The sequence below is a fragment of the Meriones unguiculatus genome, chromosome 4 (genome assembly GCF_030254825.1).
Source record: "Meriones unguiculatus strain TT.TT164.6M chromosome 4, Bangor_MerUng_6.1, whole genome shotgun sequence".
In the NCBI taxonomy this organism is placed as follows: Eukaryota; Metazoa; Chordata; class Mammalia; order Rodentia; family Muridae; genus Meriones; species Meriones unguiculatus.
Genome location: NC_083352.1, coordinates 63,598,920 through 63,616,669, shown reverse-complemented (window position 1 = coordinate 63,616,669; position 17,750 = coordinate 63,598,920). Strand labels below are relative to the sequence as shown.

The window sequence follows — 17,750 nt, the reverse complement described above, 5'->3', positions numbered from 1 at the left end:
GAACTCAGTTGCTCTGCCATGCCCAGAGCCTGAAAAACCCTGCCCCTCCTATCAATCTACTCTACTGCATTTGGCACTGGGCTACAGGTGAGACTAGGTAGGGGGTGCTCATGGCTCAATCTCAAGACTGCCTCACATGCAGAACCCATGTGGAGCTGGCCACTGGGAGGCAGAAGCAAAGGATCATGAGGTCAAGGTCTGTGCGCTGACCTTGTCCAATGGCCTGCTCAAGCCGAAGGCTGGATTGGCGAGCTCACGGTGCTGGACACTGTGGTTGCAATTGACGGCTCTTATGTGGGCTCAGCAATGGCCAGTACTCTTGATCTGGGGCTCCTGCTGCCGTGGAAGTCAGTGGTCCCTGGGCTAGGGGACCTGCAAAAGTTCTCGGGCCATCTTGGCTGCAACAGGCAGCCCCAGAGACTCAATCAGATAATACCTGACAGCCACATGGAATGAGATGCAGAGAAGCTAAGGGCTGAAGAGACAGTTTACGGGGGTGATCAGCACTGGCTATTCCTGGAGCGTACCACATGGCGGCTCACCGCCATCCCATGTGAGAGTGCAACTCCAGAGGATGATGCCCTCTGCTGGCTCCGTGGGCACTGCAGGTACGTGGTACACAGACATGCGTTCAGGCAAACATCAACACACAAAGTCTAAAAGATTTGCACCGGAGACCATGCGGTCACTCCAGCGCTCAAGGCATTAATGCAGGACTGCTGCAAGTTCACAGCCAGCCTAGGCAAATACCCACCGCCTCAAAAGGGCCAGTGACATGGCTCAGCTGGTAGAGGTGCTCGCAAGCAGCAAATCTGAGTGTGATCCTTGGACCCACATGGTAGAGGGAGGGAAGCCATCCTTCCAAATTGTTCTCCGAGTACAACACATGGGAAAAAGAAAAAGTGACCCAGACCATAGCACCATCCTGTGGCTGAAGACTGCGGGAGGTAGCCAGGCTGTGTTGCCCTGGAAGGGGGTAAGGCTGCATCAGACAGTGCATCAGGAAACGGTGGCTTAGCTCACTGCTGTGGCCTATGTGTGACCTCCCCTATGAACGCACCCGTGGGGGCCTCATGATGCCACCACCTTGTCCCCTACCTAGCACTCATTTGCAGAGCCCTCACTACATCCACCTGCTGGTGGCACCCAGTCATGCTTATGGCTGCTTCAAAAAGGCTTGGTCTGGAGATGTGAGGCCAGAATGAAGACTCTACAGAGTCCGTGCCTGTCTCACTGCCTGTGACCCGGGTAGCACTGGCCACAAAGCCATGCCATCGGGTGCTCCAGCAAGCTCAAGGATGGCCACAGCCCAGTGTCTTGGTTAGGGCACCATTGCTGTGATGAAACCCCATGACCAAAAGCAAGTTGGGGAGGAAAGGGTTTATTGGGCTTACGCTCTTACACTTCCACATCACTGTTCATCAGTGAAGGAAGTCAGACAGGAACTCAAGCAGGGCAGGAACCTGGAGGCAGGAGCTGCTGCAGAGGCCATGGAGGGTACCACTTACTGGCTTGCTCAGCCTGCTTTCTTGCAGAACCAGGACCATCAGCCCAGGACCCACCAGGGGCTGGGCTCTACCCAGTCAATCACTAATTAAGAAATTGCAGAAGCTGGGCGTGGTGGTGCACACCTGTAATCCCAGCACTCTGGGAGGCTGAGGGCTGAGGCAGGCAGATTTCTGTGAGTTCGAGCATAGCCTGGTCTACAAAGTAAGTCCAGGACAGCTAGGGCTACACAGAGAAACCCTGTCCCAAATAAAAAACAAAAACAAAAAAAGGAAAGAAAAAAAAAGAAAAATTGCCTCACAGGCCTGTCTACAGCCTGATCCCTGATCGTATGGAGGCATTTTCCCACTAAGGTTCCCTCCTCTCAGATGACATTAACTTGTCTCAACTGGACATGAAACTGTCCAGTGCACCCCAGCCTTCATTCCTTACTAAATTCTCCCCAAGTGTGGTGGCTAAAGTCATTTGGGAAGAGGAAACACGAATTAAGAAAATGGCTCCAGCAGAGTGGCCTGGGAGTGTAAAAAAATGATTGAGCAGGGCAGGAAACAGCCCTGCACAGGGCCTCTGCGCCAGCTCCCACCTGCACTCCTGCCCTAAACTAACCCTTTCTCAAGCTGTTCATGGCCATGGCCTTCACACAATAGAAACCCTAAGATAGAACCCCACCCACCTGCTTTGATTTTTGTCATTTTTGAAACAAGGATTCACTGTGTAAGCCTGGGCTAGCCTGGAACCCGCAAGCATCCTTCTGCTTTTGCAGTCTGAGTGCTTGGATGAAGAACGTGATAGCTGTGTCTGCCATGTGATTGGGCATTAGCAAGTGCACTCTTCTTGTCCACAGTGCTGGGGATGGGAGCTGGGGTGTCACACAGTGGTTTGTTCAAGCATAGCGTCTGGCTTCCACAAGGAGCAGAGCCCTAACCAGGACAGTGAGGACCTGCTGCGGCACGGGGCTAGAACTCCACCTTGCAGGCGGGAAAGGCCTCGTCCTGCATGGACACCATGCTGCCACTGCCCAGCACCCTGATGCCCAGCGCCTGGTGCTGCTCATGCGTCTCTTCATACCATCTGTGCATCACCGCAGAGTCGAAGGTGGGGATCAGTGTGACCTGGGGGGACAGCAGGCAAACAGGTGGCCCCTCCCTGATTAACTGGCCCATGGCCCGGGCTGGTCTGCCACTCCCTCCCACCTTTGAGTCTCCCTCATGTCACTGTGGCAGGGCTGTATGTCACCGGGCTGCCAGAGCATCCTGGCACATGATGTACCTCAACCACAGTCCCTCGGCCTCCACACCCTGACCCCACACAGCTTTGAGGAGCACCCACCCCTTCGGTGACACTTCTTAGCTGCATGAACCCCAGCTGTTCCCCAGGGCTGCCCTGCAGGGGACAGGGCACCTAGGCCCCATGCCCTGCAGTCCTAGAATGAAGCAAGGCCTCAGAGTCCTGCACGCCACCCACCTGCAGGTCGAGGTCCCACTGCTGTTTGCCAGCCAACAGTGCATCCAGCAAGGTGCGCAGGCCCTCCTCCTGGCGCTGGCCTTGCCCACTGATGACGTAGCAGAGTGCACGCACCCGCAGGAAGAAGTCCTGGTCCAGGTGGCCTGCACCACCACCAGGCAGGTAGGCCAGGTCCAGGTAGACAGGAGAGCCAGCAACAAGTGGTGCAGGGCGGGAACCGGGCCCTGTGGGGAAGACACGGGTTGGTGGTGGCACCCTGTGACAGGTGGCTCTCACCTCCCACTAGGGACAGACAGCCCAGATCCCTGTGCCTTACACGCCCTGGGGCTCTGCCTATGTGGCCGAAGCCCTGGGCCATAAGGTCGGCACTTGGAGAGCAAGCTGTGCGCGCCCGAGCACACACAACTGAGGGTGCTCACGAAACTGCCTGTGGGGTAGGTGCCGAAGACCCAAAGCCCTGTCCCCACTCTTGGGTCACCAGCAGCCAGGGTGGCAGAGGAAACAGGCCCAAGGGAAGCAGGATAACTGCCACCCACAGCAGCCTCGGTGCCATGGGTACAAAATGACTGCAGGAAAATGGCCAATCCAGCCCTGCTCGGCCTCAGTACAGCCAATGAAAACTCTGGCTTAGGACACATTGGCCCTGCTGAGGGCACTGGGAATCAATCCATCATGGAACTAAAGTCTACAGAGGTAGAGGGAAAGGGAGAGGGCAGAAAAATGTCACCACCACTGAAAGGCCCTTCTGAACCTGGGCCTCACCGGATAGGTGTACGGCCTGAGAACCTACAAAGGCCATGCCTGTCCAGATCTGACATAATCACCACAGGTGCCATGGTTAGCTATATCCCATCCTCAGGTGTGGGCCTGACTCCAGCAGGGTCACTAGGTGCCACTCTGGGTAGAATAGAGCAATCAAGTCTCTCCCAGTCATTTACCAGCCCCCACCCCAATCTATAACCTACAGTAGTGCCTAAGGCCAGGGCCCTGCTGGGAACAGGCCCAGAGACGGGCCTCAGTGCCACCTAGCCTGGTGATCCAGAGGCACCCTCGGAACCCACATGTAAAGCCCAGGTGCTCCCCGATCAGTTCAGCATTTGAGACTGGAGGCAAGGATCACTTCCAGTTCTAAGCCAGTGAAACCCTCTAGACTGTCTCAGAAACAGGGTCTCTCGCTACACAGCCAAGGCTAGGCTCAAACTCTTAAGATCTACCTGCCTCCGCCTCCAGAACGCTGAGAATAAAGGGTTGCACCCCCACAACCAGCAAAACCCTTTAAAAACCCCGAAAAGTGCTAAGCTTAACAGACAGCCCCACTGGAAGGATCTGGCATGTGGCCACCTCAAAACACAAGACAAGCTGCGGCTCAGGCAGGAGACGGCTGTGAGCCGGCTGCTGAGGGCAAACTGCACACCGGGTCAGCTACTGGGGGGGGGCTGTCAAGATGGGAGGTGTCTCTAATGCCAGCATCTCCACTGGATGAGGACAAGCAGGGAAATCCACGCCCACCCAGGGCCTGGCAAATCTCTAGAAAGCAGCACATCCAGACCCAGACCAAAAGGCCTCTCTGAAGGCATTAAGGCTGGGGCAGGGTTACAGTCTGTCCCGGCTCAGGTCGCACAAGAGCCACCAGCCAATCCCTAAACTAGAACGAGGCCCAGAGGAAGCAGAGTGGCTACAGCCACACAGCAGGAAAGTGGAGACTCACCGGAGATCCTCGTGGTAGAGGTCGTCTTGGGAATGGTCTTGGGGACTGAGGGCTTCCTGGTGAGGGGCACACGTCCTGGCTTGTCCGCGGGCTCACTGCGGGCGCTCTGCGGGCGGGCCCGGTCCCCTGCAGGGCCCTTGGTCTTGGCAGCCACGACTGCAGCTCTGGGGGCGGCAGAGGCAGAGCTCGGCCTTGCTGGGGCCTTGCGGCCACGGCTGGAATTGGAGGTGTTGGGAGGCTGCCGGGCACGGGGGTGGCAGCGCCTCGGGGTCCACCATGCAGATGCCAGGCGCGTCAGGCAGCGGTGGTGGCACACGAGGTGTGGGCAGCGGGTCCCTGGCTGCGCTCTCACTGCCTGCGTCGTCGTCGGAGTCTGCGACTGGCACAGGATCAGAGTCAGAGAGTGTAGGCAGGGACTCGCTCACCGACGTGGGCGGCGTCTCGGGTGGCCGCTCCTGCGAGCGCGCACTGCTGTCCGAGCTGCCCGGGGACGCAGGAGGGGGCGGCTTGCGGTGCTCGAACTCGCAGGGAGACACGAGGCACAGGTCCACATCGTGTGGGGAGGCGGAGCGGCGTGCTAGGCGCAAGGGAAGGCTGAGCCCCGCGTCGCCTGCAGGCAGCACCTGCTCAAAGGACACAGAGAGCGACTCATCCACCTCGGTAGAGTGAGGTGAGCCCAGCTCGGCGGGCAGAGAGGGCGTGGTCAGCGTAGGCGTTGTGGCAGTGGGCGTGGTAGCTGAGGGCGAGGCATCAGGCGCCGGCTCCGGGTGCAGCGGGCTGAGAGACAGGCGCTCAGGGCTACTGCCAGGGGCGGTAGGCAGCGGGGACGGGGCTTCAGCCAGGGTCGGGGACGGGGCAGGTGGCCGTTCAGGCTCCATGCTGTTTCTCACTTCTCCAGGGCACTCGGGCACAAGGGCTGTGGGTAGCCCTGCGGAAACCGGGGCGCGAGGCCCGTTCTGTGAGGTGCGGGGCTTCGTGTTGGTGACAGCAGGCCCTGAGCGGCGCGTGTCGCGGACGGCAGGCCGCGCGGGCCCGGGTCTGGTCTCCTTCTTGGCGTCTCGCGTGGCCAAGGCGGGCTCCCTTCGCACTGCACTCCGGCTAGTGGCGCAGCCTACAGCGCTGCGGGCTGGCTCCTTGCGAGTGCTTTCCCGCGAGGCCAAGCTGTCCTGGCTGTCGGCCCGCGCGGGGGCATCCAGATCCCGCGCAGTGACCACCGGGCGGCGCAGGCACGGCAGGTGCTGCAGCCGCTGCAGCCCGTCCAGCAGGCGCGCTGGCGGCGTGCGGCCGGGGAACAGCACGCGCACCACTTTGTCTCCAGGGGACGCCGGCTGCCACACGAGCAGGGCACAGGCGGGCGCCGCGGGATCTCCGGGCGGCGGGTGCAGCACAAAGAGCTCCAGGCGGCCCACGCCCAGCTTCTCAAAGAGGACGGTGGGGCGTGCGGGCTGTGGGCCGCGCTGCAGGGGCAGCGGCGTGATGCCCAGGCTCCGCAGCAGGCCCCGCGCACACACAGCCTCGTCCTCGCCCCCGCGTAGGCGAGACCCCGCCTCACGCGCGTTCAGGAACACCACGCCCAACGCTGGCGACAGCAGGCGACGCAGCCGCTCCTCATGCTGCCCCTGCGGCCCCTGCGGCCCCGATGCCGCCTCGCGCTCCGCCAGCTTGCGGCGCAGCAGGCTGTTGAGGCCAGGCAGGCTGTCGGCGCCCGCGTGGGTCACCAGCACGGCGTCCACGCGGTCCAGGTGGCGCACCAACTTCCAGAAGCTCGACTTGGGGTTGGAGCCGCCGTTCACCAGCACCGTAAAGCCGTTGACGGCGAAGAAGGCGGCGTCACCCAGGCCGCCCGGGAACACGTAGCAGCAGGGCCGCGCCAGGCGCAGGAAGCCGCCTGAGGCCGGCGGCTCCAGCAGCTCAAAGGGTGATGGTGGCTCCAGGGACTCCGCCACGTACTCCAGGAAGGCGTGCAGGCCCTCGGAGGTTGGCAGCCGTGCGGGCGGGTTCAGCCGCAGCCGCAGCCCGGGCGCGGGGCCCAGCAGTGCCCAGTCCCCGAAGGTCGGGCAGGACATGGTGAGGACCCCTGGGGCGGCGGACGCCAAGGCCAGCGCGTCCTGAACCTGTAGGGCCAGCACAGGACCACGTGGACCAGAGGACTGGGCGCCATTCCCCCAAACACCCAACCCACAGCTGGATACCCCAGGCCCACCCAGGTCTCCTGGGGAGTCATCCTGACCGCGGCCCATTCTGTGTGCACATGCAAGCAAACACACACGCACGCACGAACGCACGCTCACTGCACTGGGCAGTGATGAGCAGCATGGGGGCCCTCCTCTCACCCCAGTGCACAGAAAAGGACCGTGCTCACCTCTTTGTCCCCCAGCACCTGTAGGAAGTGATGGGCCGAGAACCCCCCAGTCTGCAGCAGCAGCTCCCCGGTCTCCTCCAGGCAGGGCCCTGCCAGCACCAGCAGTTTGTGAGGGGCGGGGTCCATCAGGAGGTTCCGGAGCTGAGGATGAGGTGAGCATCTTGTAAGCAGCGCAGGGCCAGGCCCCAGCTCTGGTGCTGTAGAGGCAACTGAGAAGCACACCACAGCCCTTGCTTCCCCACACCAGGGGACACCTGCCTGCGTAGCTCTCCTCTTTAGCATGAGACTCCTTTCAGCAGGGACCCACTTAGCCTGTTCTTTTTCTTTCTTTTTATAGGCAGGGTTCCTCTATGAAAGCACAGAGACGCCTTCACCTTCTAACCCTGCTTCTGCCTCCTCCTGCTGAGACAACAAGCCTATGACAACATTCCCAGATCAACTTAGGGCATGCAGGGGGCAGGTCCAGAGCTGCCTGGCCCTCCACTGGCTTATGACTGGGAGAAAGGTGCAGACTGGCCAAAGCCAAGACTACTGGCCACCTAGGACAGCTCCCTGTCAGGCTGAAGGGCGGAGCTAGGACACAGCCTCAGTCAGGTTCCCACTGCCTCCAGCTAGACACAGAACACACTCCCTTTCTCTAAGCTGCAGCCTTCCGGCCCCACCCCTATAAGAGGCAGGAAGCAGAGGTGGAAGTGTTAAGCACACAGCTGGGACAGGCCCCCAGGCACCTGTTCCTACCTCATCGCACAGGGACCTGTCAGAGGGGTTGAGCAGGACCAGCGTCTCCAGGGTCTCTCCTCGGTGGTGCAGGCTCCGCTGGCCTGTGGGATGACATGTCCAGGCCCTGATTCAGGATCAGGCTGCCTAATGCCAAATCCTGCCACCAGAGGACCCTGAGGGACCCACACAGGGGTACAAGCACCTGGTCTAGCTGTGAGCAAAGATGAGCGCAAAGGGAAATGCACTGGTACCCCAGGACCTCAAGCAGGGACAAGAGAAACAAACAGCTAGAGGTGCTAGGCTGGCAAAAGCTGGGCCTGGGAGGCTCCGCACAGCAGGCAGCAGCTTCAGTCCCTCCTCTCAAAGCTGCTCCCCAGGGCTGAGCAAACCCAGCCAGAGAACATGACTGCCCAAGGGGCTCTCGGGAGGGGCTGTGTGCACAGAAGGTCACAGTATGTGGCATTTCCAGCTTCTCTCCACCCCACCAGGATCAGGAAGCTACTGTGAACCAAAGGGACAACTACACACTTCCTTCCCCTCCTGCAGCTTTAGTGATGACTCAATCCCCTAATCAGAAACCGAGCTACAAGCAATACCCATAAAGTGGCCAGTGGCTATTCTGGCTACCCTGGGATCCCCTGGGGAGCTTGCCCTGCACCCATCTCTGCTACCCTATTGTCTGAGAGCAACCTGTAGGTTCTGGCCCCCAGGGGGGGCCCTTCCCTGCACGCTTCTGCAAACAGGGACGGTGAGCCCTGCCTCTACTGTCCTAAAGCCAAGGAAGCATCTGGTCAGGGGTGGCATTGTGCAGGCTTCCACAGCGCCCCACCCCACGCCCAGTACATAGCTGTCACCCAGCAGCTCAGTCTCCAGTGAGTGGCAGGAGTACCAAGGGAGGCAGAGTGGGACAGGTCACCTTTCACAATGCTGGAGAAGGTGGCCGAGTGCCGGGACACAAAGGCCTTGAGCTGCTCATCCAGGCTGCACACGGCAGGGTCCACATCATCCCACGAGCGAACACCTGCAGGAAGCAGGAGACAGAGCTCAGCTTCAGCAACCCCCTTCCGCCTTGAGGGGCACAGGGACTCGGGCAGGCCTCGACACTTCACTGGCCTGAGGCCTGACCAACAAGATGACCAGGCCCTGGTCCACATCCCCACTCTCCCGTTAGGATCCTGAAAGTCTGGGGGAATTTCTATGTGCACATGCGTAGCTAACCTTAGCTTTGCTGTGGTTCTTTTCCCACCCTTTATCCCCCAGATTAACCCCCCATCACTAGATAGAAGAGAAAGGATTGAGGGAAGAGAGATAAGGGATCTATGAACCTAATTTCTTGTTTTGTTTTGTTTTTTTTTTAGCACAAACTACTAACAAACTACAACCAACCCTGTCACCCCCAGCAAGGTCCTAGTATTTATATACCCTTTGGAAAACTCCCAGAGTTCCAAACATCACACACATGAGAAACTATCTGCAGCTGGCAAAACCACACTTCTGCTTGAGCAGTAGGCAAATCATAGTCAGCTGCTTCGAAGCAGCCCCACATCCTACACCTGGAATTAAAAGGAAACCATGTCTAAAAGTGTTCTTTTGTTGTGTTTTGTTTTTGTTTTTCCGAGACGGTTTCTCTGTGTAGTCTTGGCTGTCCTGGACTCACTTTGTAGACCACACTGTTCTTGAACTCACAGAGATCTGTCTGCCTCTGCCTCCCTGAGTGCTGGGATCAAAGGCCTGCACCACCACCACTCAGCTAATATTTCTGTTTTTTAAAGAAACCAAATTTAGAATTCTCATTGCACACATGCATGCACACGTGTGTCCCTATGTGTGTACAAGTGGAGACCAAAGGTCACACTCCATGTCTTCCTTAACTGCTCTGCACCTTATGTTCAAGGACAGAGTCCCTCAGGACTGTCTTCAGGTCATCAGCTGGGTGAGGCTGGCTGCCAGTGAGCACCCAGGAGACCCCTGCTTGGCCTCCAGAGCTAGAGCTGCAGGCACATACTGCCAACCCCAGCTTTGATGGGAGTCAAAGGCTCTCAGCACCTTCCCTCCTCAGCCACCAGAGGAGACAGGAATCCTCCTGCCTCCATCTCCAAAGGGGAGATGACAGGTGTGCACACACCTGACTCTCTTGGGCTATTCCCACCTGAGAAGCACCCCTTTGTACCTTTCCCCAATGAGCAGGGTCCCCAGCCCCTTCAGCCTCTAAGACAAGCTTTTCTTTGAAGCACTGGTTTTCAATCTTCCTAATGCTGCAAGCCTTTAACACAGTTCCACATGTTGGTGACCCCCAAACCATAAAATTATTTTATAAAATAATATTACGAAATTGTAACTGTGATTTTGCTGTTGCAAACTGTAAATATCTGATATGGGAACCCTGTGGAAGCATTGTGACTAACAGGTTGAGAAGCACTTCTCTGGACCTTTGGTATCCTGGAGCCCCCTGACACCAGGGAAGTCTAGTTTACTTTGGATTCTCCTCCCCAGCACACCACCATTACTCAGAAGGCAAGAGGGCCTTGCTTGTCATTCAGCTCAGCCGGTGTGCTGAGCCTGTCACACTTAGGCTCAGTGACCCTCTTCAGTACATGGGCATCCTATGTTCTTCTGAAGGTTTTGTGTATTTATTTACTCAATTTGTAGTTCAGGCTGGGCTCATGTGCCACTTACCGTGCCTCCATCTTTGAGCTGCTGAGAGAACAAATGAAGGCTAGGGATGAGGCCCAAAGTTGACATGCCAGGCAACACTCTACCGACTGAACCCCTGAAGTTATTTTTGAGAAGTCTATCTTGTAGCCCAGTCTGGCCTGGAACTTACAGTGCTCCTGCGGCCTCAGCTCCCGACTGCAGGGATGCCCACGAATGCACTGCAGTTGCAGGCGATGGAGCCCCGCCCGATACCCCAAAGTGGCAGGTGCGGCTGAGTCAGCTCCCCTCGTGCCAAACATCCCCGGGGCGTTCGCTCCACCCACGCGCCAATTAGCAGCAGGGGAAAGCAGGCCCCGGGGCGCCGCAGGAACCCTGGAGCCCGGTGAGGGGCGGGGCCGGAGGAAGGCCGCACCCCGCCGGAATTCCGAAGCTGGGGCTTCAGCGCGCCCCGAGCCTCAGGCCGCTCCCCAAACCCAGTACCCCCAGAATCCGACAACCCATCTGCCATGCCCCACGCGGAGCCCAGCCCACCGCACTCCACCCGGACCCAGTGACCCACGCCTCTGCGTTTTGTCCAGGCGTACAGGAGGCACGTGCGGACCCCTAGGCTTGCCGGGGCCACAGGCCGCGCCCGGAACTTTGTGTCCGGGGACCCCGTACCCCACCCGGACCCCGGCCCACCGCGCGCCGGAATCCTCAGCTCCGGATGCCCCGCCCCGCCTCTCTCGCCCTTCGACCTTCGCGGGACCAACCTCGTTCCAACTCCTTCAGGACGTAGGCCAGCAGCCCTGGGCAGCCGCACTCGCCCACTACCAGCAGCAGCAGCGAACTCGGTGCTTCCACAGCCTCGGGCGCCGCCATCACCGCCGCCATCTTCGCGCCGCCCAGACGCTTGAGCGTCCCGCCCCCTCTGGCCCCGCCCCTTCAAGAAGCGTACCGGAAGCACCGGAGACCCCGGCCGGAAGCGCCCCCTCCTCTGAACCCTGTCCACGCCCTATGGGCTTTGGGAGAGTATGGAGGGCTAAGACTGGCCCCATAGTGAGGCTATGTTATCACTCCCAAATTTTCGTTCATTTATTCATTCACTCATTCATCCACTCAGGCGATAATTTCTGGCCCCATAAAACTCATGCCATCACAGTGGTTCAACACAGAACCTACAAGCTTCCTAAATTCCGACAGAGGGAGGACTTTGAGGGATTTGTGGCAGTTTTCTTGTTGTGCATGGTGGTCCAGATCAAGGGAGACAGACGTTTCAGTATTTACGGTACTTGGGGCAGGTGGGCAGTGTTCCGGGCATTTTGGAGGGTGAAATCATCAGGTCTGTTTAAGTGTCAGCCCATCTGACACCAAGCAAGTTTGCCTCTGTTATGCCACATCTCAAGGTCCCCAAAGACCACCAGGAGCCAGACCACATATGCAAGAGCAAAGAGTTTTATTCAGGCTTAAGTTTGGTCTCTCCATCGTCACCAAAGCAGTGGACCAGAGAGGAGAGCCCTGAGCAGTTACACAGCAGGGTTTTTATTGGAATTTCCAGCTTAGCAGTTACACGATTGGGTATGTAAGATTGGGTGACCTTCAGCAAGGGAAAGCTTGTTAAAAAGTGATTGGCTAACTAATACAGCTAACATTTAGTGAGCTATCTATCGACTCCAGGAGGGTCAGAGGGCGCCCAGCACAGATGCCCCACCCTGAGATGAGACACCTTCCCATTCTTGGGGTTACCGCCAGGCTATTCTTTGGTAGGGAATTTTATGGTTTTCTTATTCCTAGAATTGGTGACCTATGGACTAGTTCCTGGGACTGATGACTTTTGGGGGAGGAGGTCAGGCTTGGTCCTTTCACCTCTAGACAGACATAGTACTTCTTAGAGCTAGCAAACCTCCTACCTCCACTGCTTCTCACGCACTGGGACAGCAGTCAGCTTGGGATTCACTTGGGCTGTGGTTTGGTGGAGATATCTCATGCAGCTCCCCACCAGACCTTCTGGAACAGTCTCACTCCAATCTTAGATCTTTTATGGTCATTCCATGTTAAGTATTTGAAATGCTGTTCATCCCAAGAAGGACCAGCTGCCTCCCCTCAGCAGTGAGCTCCCTGTCTCAGGAGTAAACAACTAAGACCAACCAGGAGCTCAACACTCTGAAGGAGGCTGACTGAGGCAGGAGGATCAGAAGCTCACATTTACCTAGCAAATATGAGGCCAGCCTGGACTACATCAGACCATGTATCAAAACAAAGAATCTAAAAAGACAAAGAAGCATGCTTTAATCTCAGCCCTCTAGAGGCAGGAGAATATCTGCCAGTTCCAGGCCAACACTGGTCTGCACAGTGAACTTCAGGAGGGCCTGGGCTACGCAGACTGTTCCTAAACAAACAAAAAAATATGCAAAAGGCAAATCAGGACTGATGTGAAGCATCAGGAAGCAGAATCAGGGCCCCTGCTGATTGATGTTCTGTCCCGGACTTGTCCAAGCCAACTTCCTCTTCATCAGTGTAGCAACGGTCTGAGGTTCCTGGATACCAATTTCCCTGGGGTTTGTTTGTTTGTTTGTTTGTTTGTTTTGGCACCAGAATCCTCCCGAATCCTGTCTCCTCCCCCTTGGCTGTTCAGCCTGCGCAAGCTGGCTGCCTGTGATTTCCTCTATTATAGCGGAAGCAGCACTTGACCCATTCTCGGCCTTCTGGCTAAGATCAAGTGCAGAATGGGCGTGGTGGCTCATCACAGAAGGCTGAGGAAGGATGACTATGGAGAGTCTGAGGCCACCCCGGTAGCCTCAGAACAGCCTGGGTGCTCCCTTAAGGCTCACACAAGGCACTGCAGGCTCAGCTCTTAAATGTTCTGAACTGCTCTTGCAGAGGACCCAAGTTCCATTCCCAGCACCCACAGCGCAGGTCCGCACTGTCTTGAGCTCCCCAATCCCAGGTACGTGCTGCCCCCTCTGGCCTCCACAGATGCTTTCCTGTGCACACAAACACTAAGAAATCTTTAAAAATGAAAAGTGACACGCGTGTTGGCACACCTCTCATCCCAGCACATGTTGAGCAGAGAGGGGCAAGCAGGTCTCTGTATAGGGTCAGCCTATGTGCCAGCCGGGGCCACATAGTGAGAGCCTACCAAACCAGCAGAGAGCTGGAGCTGTGCAGCAGATGCTAGAGAGGCGTGCAGAACGGACTCGGCAGCCCATTCACCAGTCCTGCTCTCCTTCATTTGCTCAGTCTTCTCAGGTACGCTCACAGAGTCCCTCGGATTTGAACCCAGTTTCCTCAGCTGAAGTTTGAGCTCTACTAGCTGCCTAAGGCTCTTCTGTTTTCCTTTCCCATTTCCTGCTGTATTCCACAGTGGCCTCAAACTGACAATTCTCCTGCCTCAGGATCTCGTCTTTGGAAATGACAGGCCTGCACCATCACACCTGTAGTGAGTGTGGCTGTTATGATCTAGTCCCCGAGGTCCGGCGCGGCTAAGGACGTCTCTGCCGTGAGTCAGCTGGGGAGAGGTTCTCCGTTAGGCTGTACGGGCCAGTAGTTCCAGTGTTCTGCAAGATGCTCAAAACTAAAGTGCCCGTGAGTTTTTCTGTTGGGAGCCTAAGAGTAGGGAATGCAAGGCTCCCCGAGAGAAGAGGAATCAGTGGTCAGTTCCAAAATCTCAGACTTTGGGGCTCAGGTCATGTCCCTCACCTCTGTCCACACCTAGATCCAGCCAGCGGATCGATCAGCTGTCTGGTCCCCATGGAGATGGGGGAGGGTGATGGAGGAAGCTGTAACCCTCCGGGCAGCCATTCTGTCTGCAATTCTCCGAAGCAGTTTAGCCAGACATCCCTCTCCAGTGCTCCGACAGGTCTCAGCCTCCTCAGGACCTGCTAGCCCTACCCACATGCCAGCCCCTCCCAGGGGATTCTTGGCGGTCGCTCTACTCCTGAGCCACTCCCACAGCCCGTCCCTAGAGCGCAGCTGTAAACCAGGCTCCCATCTCCATCTCCCAAAGATGGGCTGGCAGATGTGGGACACCACGCTCAGCCCTGCTGAGCTTTGTGAGCAATTGCCATCGCTCTGACGGTGACCACAGCTTCCTCCACTCCCTCCAACAGCTCTGGAATCCCCACACCCCACGCTATGCTTTTCCGGTCTCAAGCCACAAGCAGCCTCGGTGACCCCCTGCCGTCCGGTGCGGGAATTGCTCACTTCCTCCGCGGACTCAAGGCCACGCCCCCTGCAATGCACGCATCTCAGTAACAGCCCGTAGTCTTCTTTCTCCCTCCTCTCCACGCCCCTTTATTTTTCTCTGTCCTTGACTGTGATGGTTGATTGGCTGCTTTTGATCGGTCGCACTCCTCCAGGGTTTGTGTTCAGATCCAGATAGAGTTATGTGATGTGAGCAAGTTACATACAAATGGCCATTAGGGACATTCAACAGGACTCAGTAGTTTTGTTTGGTTTCGGTTTTAGTGGGGGGTTCGAGACAGAGGCTCTCTACGTAGCCCATTGCACTCTGGAGAGATCCGACTGCCTCTAACTCCTAGTGCTGGGACTAAAGTCACTCCCACCCAGCTTTATTTATTTAGGATTTTTTTTTTTTTTTTTTTTTTTGAGACAGGGTTTCTCTGTGTAACTCTGGCTGTCCTGGAATTCAATCTGTAGACCAGGCTGGCTTCGAACTCAGAGATCCACCTGCTTCTGACTCCCAAGTGCTGGGATTAAAGGGGTGCACCACCACTGCCTGGCCTATTTAGGAATTTTTTGACAAGAGTAAACTCTATGACATCTCATTGTCTGTGGAGGCCTTTTCAGAACCTTGATCTAAACTGAAAACATAGGACATGAATTGTGGCTTGTTATCCAGGCCTTCCTCATATTGCAATTCATTCTCTTGAGTGGCTGGGATACCACGCTGGGTAAAACAGACGTGTGCGCACACGCGCACATGAGACAGCATGTTTGTGGCAGCCCAACTATTAGAATTAAGCTCTGTTCTTCCACCACTATTGGACCAGTAGTTCAATTCAGGTCCTCAGGCTTGGCAAGCCATCTTACTGCCTTCTTTTCTATTTTTGTTTTTATCTTGTTTTGTTTTGTTTTTGAGGCCATGTTTCATGTAGCTCAAGGGCTGGCCTTGAACTCGCGATCTCTCTGGCCTCAGCGTTGGTAATGTTGGGGTGACAAGGGAGTCCCACCACATCCCTCTCTCCTCGCTGGATAATGGCGAGGAGACACTTGGGCATGGAGAGGTGAAAGCTGACAGAGGAGGCGGGGCTGCAGAGGAGCCCGGGACGGCAACAGCAACCCTGCACTCACAGATCCATACGGAGTTCCCTGGGCCAGGGGGACTACGGCTCGGGCTTCAGAATTAATAGGAATCTAACTGACCAATGGTAAATGTTGAAGAAAACAAGAATGTCGGGACACCCAGGAGTGCCGTGAACCCCAAGAGTGCATCAACTCTATGACCCTGTGAACACCGTGAGCCCAGCCAGGCTTCATTAAAAAAAGAAAAAAGAGCATTTCCAGGAGCAGGGTTTACCGCATCGCCAGCAAGGATGGATGGCGGGGCACAGATGTGGCTTAAGTGAAGCAATAAGTTTGGCAAAATGGTTCTTCCATCTCCTTACACCAGGCACACAAGCAAGGAACACCTGTAACACAGAAAACTTTAAAACTTTAAAGTCCCTGAATAAGCTGCCCACGGGGCACAAGCCTTTAATAGGAGAGGCAGGGAGGCAGGGGCAGGCAGATCTCTGAGCTTGAAGCCAGCCTGGTCCACAGAGGAAGGCAGAATGATAAAATTGCATAACCAATTAAAAGTGTCCTCTGTGACGGTGTGTGGTGGCACATGGCTGTCATCTAGCCCTGGGAGGTGGACACAGGAGAACCAGGATTTCCGGGACAGGGACACTGACAACTACACACATGAGACCCTGTCCAGGAGAAAAGATCATCATGTCACAGAAGCATGAGGGGGACCAGGATTTCTTAGACGATTTTTAGCCTTATATAAAGATAAAAATTTATTTAAAACAAAACCCCAGCTTTCAGGTAAATGTGGGGGTACATGCCTGTGACCCCAGCGTGCGGAAGCTGAGGAAGATGGGGGAGCTCCTGGACTATATAGGGAGGTCCTGTCTCAAGAAACAAAGGGAGGGCTGAGGAATGAGACTTTGTTGAATGGGCAAGCTGGAAAGACAGATGCCCAAGCCTGGTATTCGCAGTGACAGGCTCTCCAACAGGCCCAAGCATTGCAAACATGGTACCAGCAAGCCTCGCCCTCTTCTCTTCCATCTCCCTGCTAAACCATTAGACCACAGTCCTAAAGCTAGCCACCAAGGCCTCTCCCCTTATTTGCCTGACTGAAACACCAAGGCCCAGTGTTGCAGGACATTTGATCCCATTGTGAACCCCAAGACTGTGAACTGTGAAAAACGTGTTTGTTGTTTGCCATGGCTCAGCCCTAACACACACCTTTCAACCAAGAGCTTTCTGTAGACAGGATTAAATAAAGTTAACCCTAGGTCAAGAGGCAGAGCAAGCAACCAGCTGACAGAGATTAATTAATCAGAAAGGGTATTTAAGACAGTGTAAAGAGGAAGAAAGGGCTTCTGGCTTTTTCCTCCTGGAGTGTAGGAAGATCAGCTGGGTGCTTTCTCTGCCTGAGTTAGTAGGTTTTCACCCCAGTATCTTTATTGGTAAAATCAAATGATTGCAATACTTTAGTTTTGTAAAACAACAGTCCAACTTTCAAAACACTGGAATCCTAACATTTCCAACCAGGACTTACCAACTCACCCTAGCACAGACTTGCCCTTTTCTCCTTAAAAACCCACTCCTGCAGAAACACCTGCTGCTGTCTTTGCCAGATACAGAGGCACCCCAACCCCCACTCCACACCCACCTGTCTCTCCAGGGTAAATAAATGTCTTGTGGTGAGGATCCAGTGTCTGGTGTACTCTGTGAGGACTCCCAGGCCCCTGCATTTGGTTCCGTTGCTCAGACCTTGACCTTGTTAGATGTACAAGGCACAACCCAATTCTCACACGTCCTGGACCATCCAGTGCCTGCTCCCTTTGGTGAGTTTTCTGTTCCTTCATTTGTTCTAAACATTCCTCAGGACATTGGGTGGTGACCCTTGAGTTTGTGGCATCACTGCTCTGTTTTGTGGGACAGGGAGAATGCACCTTGCCACGGCCTTCGGCGGCGATGGTGGGCTCCCTGGATGACTGGCAGACACATTCCCTTCAGTGAGGCTTGGTTGGCAGTTCACTGCTTGCTTTTGCTGACAGCTCCATTGGAATCCCGTGGCCAGTTCTAACCATGTAAAAACACTGTTGCCAGGTGACTGAAAGA

At 56.0% G+C, this 17,750-nt stretch overlaps 1 protein-coding gene across 1 annotated transcript; it reads right to left on the bottom strand.

Moving 5' to 3' along the window:
* Positions 1–1,365: 1,365 nt before the first annotated feature.
* Positions 1,366–11,327, bottom strand: Map1s (microtubule associated protein 1S). Its single transcript, XM_021638146.2, is given in 8 exon segments — positions 1,366–2,618; positions 2,971–3,194; positions 4,679–4,931; positions 4,933–6,792; positions 7,041–7,181; positions 7,779–7,861; positions 8,677–8,781; positions 11,168–11,327. Coding segments are annotated over 8 exon segments (2,943 nt in total). The 5' UTR covers positions 11,289–11,327; the 3' UTR covers positions 1,366–2,462.
* Positions 11,328–17,750: the final 6,423 nt, after the last annotated feature.